Here is a 9,090-nt window from a genome sequence, read left to right on the forward strand (position 1 = left end):
TAATACAAGCCCTATGCAGGATCACAACTGTAATAATTGTGACTAACAGCTTGCTTTTGAATCCTGTAACTCAGCAGTATCATAGTGCTAACTGCTACCTCTAAATATAGATGAAAAAGTGACACAAAGATTTGGAATGTTTGTTTCAATTTTTCTTATGAAAATGACAGCTGGACACTTCATGACAAAAATCTTCAAGTCTCTCATTTATAAAACCTCCAGCTATGAGTGCTCTGTGGTTTCAGCTGGATCGACACATTGTCAGCATTTTCTGACATATATATTTAGTCCTAGTGTATTGTGTCCTGAATTACAGAGTTCTGTATAAAAATGAAAATATTAATTAGAAAAAGCTGTGTAAAGAACAAACCTGTCTGGAGATTAAATGCTGCTGATTGAATAATGCATCAAACTGTCACAGCAACAGTTTTGTAGTGACTCAAGTTCTATGAATATTCAACAGAGTTATCCTGGATGAAAGAAATTCAAAACATTACTTTCCAGGAAACTGCTGAAATCTTGGGTCTCCTTTAATAGGAGCAAATGTTTACTTTGTTAGCAAAGCACTTGATGAGCAAGGGGAAGTTGATGGGACTATTTTGCTTTACATGTGTGGAGTATCAGAGCTGGTGGTATGGATACTCAATCAAGACCACATGAATAGTCTTCTATTTAAGAAACACAAATCATTTAAGAATGCAAATCACATTTCTGTATGCTTAAACTTCACCCAGGTGAGAAGGATATAAGAGCTGATAAATTCCATTTACACATTCCCCAAAGAAGTGAACCAATTTTCATTCTTTCTATCCCTGCTGCTGTCTGTGAAAGGGGTGCTGCAATCCTGGGCAGCAATGTTCAGTCTTAGGATATGGGACCTGTACGACACAGTTCTTCTGCTGTTCTCTCCTTCCTTTTAAAAGCAACTCACTCCATCTGCAGCCTCTTTCTTGAGCATCCTCTGAACTGAATTGCTACAGGACCTGCTAGTTTGTAAGAAAAGAGATGCCCTATTTGGCATTAATGTGGATATGAGAATTTGCCTTGGGAAGGGTATACTTCCAGCTGGCTGATAATAACAACCCTCCTGTGCCAGGATCAGCTGTATTTATTCATTGCAGCATTTCTTAAATGCTGGAGAGCAATTGACTGTGAGTCTTACATGTTTTTTACTAGGATAGAAGTTTGTGAATTTATGTGTCACATGTATTTCTTGCCAGTGTGCCAGTGTACATGTGTTCATATGTACAAACAAAATAAACCAAAGTATACCAATTGTTGCAGAATAAAATCACTTTTCTAGTAATGTAGAGACAGAACTGATTCACAGCTGGAAGTCCAGAATCATTAAAGCACGTCGTCTGGAAACTTCTGCTAAAATGCTGGCAATAGCACTTCTGTCTGAAGTGCAGATTTCAATTTCGTCAGTTTTTTCATTTTGAAGAATTATTTCTAGGAAAAGTATAGGAAAGAAGTTAATGCAGAAGATTATTTCTAGAATTTCATTTCAGTAAAATTTGCCTGTATAATGTTGCTTAGAGTGGAGATGCAACTGGCTAGCTCACCATTCCAGTGGTGTATTACATCAGTGCCACTGTCAGTTCTTTTGGCTGTAGAAATCTGCAAGGCAACTAGAAAAGCCTTTTGATTAGTAATTCAGTGGAAGAAAATATTTCTTTGCTAATTCAGCTCTGTCCTAAATCTTTACTTTGCACACTATATTACTGGAACTGCATATTAATATGCTCTACTGAGTGTTATCACATTAACCATCTGCATTTTAGCACAATGGATCTGTGCTTCCTAGATACAGTAGCTTTGGGTGAAGAACATTGGACATTGGACAGCATTCTCAGAAAGCACTGGCTACATAACCTCTGCTGTCTGCTTCTCTAAAACCACTGCCTTTTTTAATACAGTGTTTTCAGCTCATTTAGATGGCCATAGTAGAGAAGAAATCATTTAAGTCCTTTATTACAAAGATCAAAAGTCATGTTTACCATTTACATACACAATTTACAAACTATTCACAAAGGGAATAAGAGAATGCAAGAACTGACAGTTTACTTCAACCCAAGCTGGGGACGGGACAAGTGTAATTGTTTCCTTGCTTCTGTGTCTTTACTGAAATAAAAGATAAGTCTGTTTTGTGTTGCCTGTTTGTGTTAAACACTGATCTAGTGTTTATGTAGCACCTTTAGTTATAACTATGCAAATGCTTACATGCTTATCTTTATTTGAAAGAGTGAAGTGCATGTATAAACATGCACTGGGATCTGTACCCTTCACACTACTGAATGTTTGTTGGTCAGAAATCTTGTCAATTAACACAGTGGTCAGGCTTGAAAATGTTGATTTGTAGAATTTAACTGATTTCAGCAATGCGCCATTAAAAGAAAAATGGAGTTTAATATCAGAACTCTTACTCTAAGAAATAAATTAAGTATGACAGCTGTATCTCTCAAGGATACGATATGATCTTAAGATAGGTCTTAGCCATGTTGTTAGATGTCTTTGATAACACAACTGATTTATTGCTCTTCCTTCATCATGTTTTATACCATTTCCTAATGCTATTTCAAAGACTGGGAAACTTAACAACAAAGAATCCTATTTTGAGAGATCCGGTAAATTAGCAAACTTCACAGAATATCTTACAGAACTTAACAAAAAGGAGAATGAGTTCCCAAATCCCTTGGTATGAAAGCACAATACCAACAGTGCATTAGCTGCCATTTAGCTAAATCTACAAATAACCACATTTTTAATTTTTTGCTGTCCACTGGGAGGACGGTACAACAAAATGCTTGAAAGAACACACTGATTTAAGAGCAAACACAAATGTAAATACAGAAATCACCAATGTGATGTTAATCCAAATTCTAAGCAATGAAGCAAAACACTTCACAAAAGTTGTTACATCTAGTCGGAATAATCCAAATACTTACAACAGTATTATGATGATATGACTTCCTACCCAGCTATCAGCTATCCTTTACCATGAACCTTTCATTTTTCTCAGGGTGATAGATAAAGAATGTTGCAGATGCCATGGTAAACTTAAAATACAGTAATAGGCAAATATTTTAGTGGCACCACCTGTATATACAAGGTAGTTGTTGGAACCTTATGGACAAAGGATTGTTACAGTATGCCTTTGTTAAGGCTTCTTGCTGGTTTAAAAAGGTAGATTTTTCTTTAGGGAGATTGTCCAGCAGTATTGGTTTCCCATCTCTTCAGTGGAAGGTCTCTTTATTGATCCACATGAGACTGCGTGTTTCATTTGGTTTGCATTCGTACTCAATACTGCCAAAGCTGTTTCCCCATTGGCAATGATCCCGTTTGTGGTAGTTGTAGAATTTGACTTGCCAGACTGTCTCAAAAACACCAATGTCATTAAACTGTGAAGAAGAGGGAATACCAGTGTTAGTGAGCTGATTATTTTGTTGGTTTCTCTCTCATCCTGAGAAATAACACTTGTGAAACTGCAGAATGTAAAACACCTGGTATAAGGATGATTGTTCCTCAGATCAATAAATCAAAGATCTGTAAAACCTGCTCTAGCAATCATAAAGTCTTTTATGCGTAGCCATGCATAAAACGTGAAGGATCAGATTCTGCATGTACTGTCCTCCTGCACTCACATCTGGGATAGGCGAGGGAGTAAAAATATTCAAGTTGCCATATGGATAAATGTTACTAACAACAAAAATCAAAGCCATAATCTTTCTTAAGATGACACAGCTTGTATATACTGCATATCATGTACCACTAATCTGCAGTGATACCGACCATCACTTTACCTTTATACCATACCTACAGGCTGCAGCTGGGACTGGGAAGAATCTTCTTTTGCTCAGTCTGAAACCTTTAATGTATCTGCATTTTGGAGTCTTGTGTTTGCAGTGAGATGTGCTGCTCTTGTACCACTTACTCCCTCCCTGGGATTCTATTCCACATTTTAAATGAGACTTAAGCAAGAGAAGTTCTTTGTGCACATCTGTAATTGCTAGTTGGACTGTGATAGTGCAGCTGAGTAATAGGAGCTACTAAAGAGATAATCAGCATGTTTAGCAGATAAGCGTCTAATACAGTGAAGTAGTGAGACATTGACTTTAAATTGTCTGTGCATTCAGCTTTGAAGTGAATAAGACTATGGCTATAGTAAGTTCTGTAAAATGAAGGGGTTTATTTTCTTTAAGCCATTGCTAGACACCTGTAAAACATCAGAAAAACCTCAGTGAGGCTTTCAAGGATAAATTCTGATTTCAGTTTTAATGGTAATGGAAAATTTGAGTTCTTGTGCCTTGAGACATTGCAGAGAATCTGAAGTGTGGGTGTGAAGCCTGTACATATTGCCATTGGTCCCAGTAGTACGGCCTGTTGATTGTGTTATGTTGTTAGAAGATACTAGATAGTGAATTTAGTGCTACTGAACGGCACCATTGTTCAGTATTTTTTCCTTTTAAGTATTTCCGTCACTCACTTCAATGACAGCTTCTTCACTTGACTGTTTTCCATTCCTATCATGTGCCTGGGAGCTGATCTTTGGTCATCTGCCTGCTATAATCACACCTGCAAAGTCAGTATGAAAGCCCTTTTACAGAGAAATTGTTCCTGATTTACAAGCAGAGTCTTCTGTATCCAGATTTTTCAGGAGGACACATTTGTTGTTGTTTTTTTTAAATTCAAGATGTGGTTTGTAAGCTGCTGCTGTGTAACAGACATTAAACCTTCCCTCAGCCCTCTGTGGTAAGTTAAATTTAGTCTTGTCAATAGCAGAAGTTGCTGTGTGCTTAAGTGGAGGGGTTTTATTCGACTCCAGTTACAAGTGTTACCTTAAAGGAGTAACTGAAATATTTCTGCCACTTCCTTTGACTAAGAAAGAATCAGATGTACAGGCTATTTTATCTCTCTCAGCAACTAAAATCTTAAGTAAGGGCTTTTTTTAATCTATCATCTTTGATAGTAGTCCTGATACACTCATAATGCAAGATAGTAAAGGTTTAGCACATTCGGTATTACTGTGCACAGTCCACAAAACTTGTCAGAGAGGAGCATCAGCCACCCTCAGTGTGGAAACTGAGGAAGAAACAGCATTTCTAATAACATTCGTAGAAGGTGATATGACACAAGAGCAGCATTTCATTTCATTAATGTATGAAGGATCTGAATTTCAAAAAGACAGATGAAGAAAGTAAATTTAATCTTCCTTCAATGACCCAGTTTGCTGAGCTACCCTGAGTAGTTTGACTGCTGTGGATTTCCAGTAGAAGGAAAAAATTAATTGCAGAGCTTTTCTACTACCATGTGCCTCCCCCAGCCCAGTACTGAGCACGTGCAGAAGCTCTATGGCGTAATGAATATTCTGCATTCTTAGAGCTCTCCTGAATTCCCAAGGTTCCTGCAGCTGGATCCTGGCTACTCCACTGAGCTTGTATATGAGCATCCCCAGGAAGGAAGAATGGCCCTACTCTTGCAGGTCAGGCTTCAGGTTAACTGTATTTCCCTGTCTGCTCTTCTCTGTCATCTGCTGCTATAGGAGTAAATAGTTATTTAATCACTCCATCTAAATTTGCATGCTGAGGTGATTTGATAGCTATTTATTCCTGGTAATAGAGTTCTAGCTTCTTTATTCAATCATAGATTAGTCTGATCAAGAATAAAATGAGGCCCAAAGACAGGCTTCTAACTTAGTTTACACCATTTTCCAGACAGTTCAGCAGTTTCTGGATAGTGGGCATGATTGACCTATCAGGTAACAGAAACAAATAATCAGATTCTGGAATTCAGAAACAGGATTGCTGTTTAACATGTATAAACTCTGGCTGTCATGGATCAGATGTCTAAGGCAGCAACATAAAGAATTATTTGTTTAAAGTTTCAAAGCAGATAGGAAAAAATTTCTTATGGATCTTTACGGACCTTCAGTTATTCAGGCACTAGATTGGCAGTATCAAACTAGTTTTTGATTACTGGACTGACCTCACAATCTATTTCTAATGTGAATTCAGTTTTTATGCCTTAAATAGTGTCCTTACCACCACAGGATGCATCAGGATTCTGTCTGTTCTAGAAAAGGAAGTGGAGGCAGAAGTTCCTCATAGTTGAAGGAAATAGGAAAATTTAAAGCTGTTTGCAATAAGCTCAGTTTTGAAGATTCAGGAAGTAGGTGTTCAAAGCAGTTTTCAGACTGAGGTATCTGAGGCTTGTTCCCTAAATCTGTTACAGCTCTGCTTAGCTAAGCAGCTAAATGATGAGTCAAACATGTAAATCCATGTTGAGTTGCCTATGTTTAATACTTAAAAGTATCAATTGTGGGTATCTAAGTCTGTACTGATGAACCTATCTATCAAGATCAGTTCCTAAAAGGAATTGAGGACCTGCTTAATGCTTGAAAATCCTATTAGCTTCATGGTTAGTATCCCAGGATCTGATCTGTAAAAGCAACTCTTTGGGCAAATATTGTGGCTACTCATTCTGATGCTGCAACAAACCATGTCAGAGCTTGTACCTGAAAATCAGATCCTCCTTACATTTCATTTGTGATTTGACTTGGTTTTCTCCAAAGGAAAAGTTAAACTTCTAGATTTTCAGAGTTCACATCAGTGCTGCACTTAAGGGTAAAGGTGACCAGCAAAATAGGGATACCTTAGTCAAAGCAGATGTTTTTTTGGGAACGCTGTCCTTTCTCCTCCTGGTACAAGGTGAAATATAATTACAGTGCTCAACAGTGGCATCCAGCAGCTGTGTTCAGCTCGTTGTGAAATAATACTGTGTTTGGTTTTCCTGGGTGTTAAAAGGAGGTGACTGTATCTAAAAGTGATTAACGTAATACTCCATATTAGTCTTATTAACCTAAGATTATGAAATAGTAATGTGATGTGGGTCTCCAAAATTAAGTCAGGCACACTGTAATTATTAGAAACACCAAATGGAGATGTTACAGTTCTCATTCAGAAGGGGATTACTATGCTAAACTATGATCCCAGAAAAAAAATACTGAAGATCAATATGAAATCTTGTGTGCAGTAAGCAAATGTCATAGAATGCTGAAATCTGGTGGGCTTGTATAAGCTGGAACAGACTCTTAAGAGAGCTTCAGATGAAGATGGCTTACTGCCCTGATTCCTTTTTTTGGTAAAGAGGACACGGAGTAAACAACAGGAATCCCTCACAACTATAATTAAGGAGAAGAAAAAAAACAAACCGCCAAAATAAAACAAATCTCCCCCTGCACACTGAGCATACCACACAAAGAGTGCTGTGGAAATCTGCCTGCTGCTCTTCCTCTCTTCTGTCAGCTCTGCTGCCTTGTGGGCCGGAGCTTTTGTCATCTCACTTTGGGGCCATGGAACCTCTCTTTAAGACAGGGGTGAGGAGCCACTTAAATAAGAACTTAGGTTTGTGGATGCAGATAATGGATGCATATGGGAAAAGAGAGAAGACAGCCTTGGGGGGTTGTTCTCATGCATGCTTTTAGTCTCTGGCAGGTCCTCAGGCATCCTGAAGGTGACAGATGGAAGGGGAGAGCAGTCACCTTGTGCTTGGGGCATGCTCTGCGCCAAAAAAAATGGTGCTGCCAGGCAAAAGAGGGGTCCCTGTATGCCAAGGGATTGGATTCCTAACCAAGAACCTCGGTGGGAGCTGCCTGATATATACAGTATGTCCTGTAGAAGAGGTGGGAGGTTCAGCTAAAAATTCTTTCTGCTGCAGCACCCCAAAGGGTTTTTCAGGTGTCTAGAAAACCTCCTGCTTCTTCCCAGCCCATGCTGTTTTCTCGGGAGAGAAGGAAGCAGGACGTGTATTCTCCAGCTATGTTCTGGCCAGCGGCCTTACTGACACAAAGCAAAGAGGAAGGCAGCAGTTGTGATCAGACTTTGCCCTGGAATATTTCACCACACTCTCTCTGGGAGTCAACCCCCTGCTGCCCTCCCTTGTCCTCTCATGCCAGGCTTGGAGAGCCACGTACCTGCATGTTGACTTGGATAGGCTGTCTCTCCCCACTTTTGGTATGGGGCACCCCTTCTGTATCGTAGATCCCTGTGTAAGAGGCCACTTGTGCATCCCGTGATTTTTCTTCCAGTGGGACATTGACACCCCCGATGCCCATAGTCCTGCAAAAAGAGAAGATCCATCCTTTCAGCCCTGAATTCCCCCTTTCCTGGCAGTTTGGAGCCAGTATGTGGGTTTGCAGCCTGGCAGCCTCTGTGCTAGGGAAAAGCTTCAGGGATTTTAGCAGACCTGCATGTGCTGCTGACTCATTGGGGCTCCTGAAATATGTCAGGGCTCTGTAGTCATCCAGGGAAGGAGTAGCAAGGAGAGGCAGGAGGGGTCTGATTTCGAATGGCTGGGGAGAGGTTAGTCGAATCTCTTTTGCAGGGCTGCCCCTCCACCCAGAGCTGGTTCCCCATCTGGTCCCAGTCTCTGCTTTGCCACGCTGCAGCCAGGCTTGGCATTGTGTAGGAGGGGCTTCTTCCTCCAGCGAAAACCGCGGGGAAGGAGGGAGAAAAGGAGCTGGGCTTCAAAAGGCTCCGGGAGAAGGTGGGGAGGGAGCGGAAAGGCAGCGAATCCCAAATGTGGCCTCCCTCTCGAGCCAGCCAGGCGGAGCACTGGGAACAGCTGGCCAGGGACCCAGAAACGAGGCCACCAAAGTAAAAGGGCGGGGAGGGAGAAATCACGGAAACCCCGCGCTGTCAGCCTGCCAGGAAAAAACATTAAACGTCTAAAAATAAAGCAGCGGGGAGGGAGGGGAGGGCCGGGGCAGCCACCCTGAGGAGGACGGTCGCACTTACGTAGCCTGGACGGTGCCGGGTCGGAGGGACACCTCGATCTTGTACTTGGCCCCGGTCAGCAGCTTGATGGTGCGGTTCTGGCCGAAGCGCTGCCCGTCCACCTTGAAATACACGGCCCCGTCGTTGGGCTGGATTTTGAGGGAGACGCTGATTTTCACGAGGCCGGGGATGTCGCCCATCGCTTGCGGCCGGGGGGGACTTACGGGCTCTGCGAGCGTCTCGCCCCCTCCGTGGAAAAGCGGCTGGCTGGGAGCGAGGGAGAGGAAGAGGAGGAGGGAGAAGGAAGAGGAGGGGC

At 41.3% G+C, this 9,090-nt stretch overlaps 1 protein-coding gene across 1 annotated transcript; it reads right to left on the reverse strand.

The window, feature by feature from the left end:
* Positions 1-288: 288 nt before the first annotated feature.
* Positions 289-9,078, reverse strand: CNRIP1 (cannabinoid receptor interacting protein 1). The gene is made up of 3 exons (XM_008635453.2): positions 8,796-9,078; positions 7,973-8,117; positions 289-3,401 (listed from the first exon to the last, which is right to left on the reverse strand). The coding sequence occupies exons 1-3, from the start codon at positions 8,972-8,974 to the stop codon at positions 3,237-3,239; spliced, it is 489 nt and encodes a 162-aa protein (XP_008633675.1). The 5' UTR covers positions 8,975-9,078; the 3' UTR covers positions 289-3,236.
* Between the last annotated feature and the right edge of the window lie 12 nt (positions 9,079-9,090).

Source organism: Corvus brachyrhynchos, unplaced genomic scaffold (genome assembly GCF_000691975.1).
Source record: "Corvus brachyrhynchos isolate BGI_N302 unplaced genomic scaffold, ASM69197v1 scaffold416, whole genome shotgun sequence".
Taxonomy (NCBI): domain Eukaryota; kingdom Metazoa; phylum Chordata; class Aves; order Passeriformes; family Corvidae; genus Corvus; species Corvus brachyrhynchos.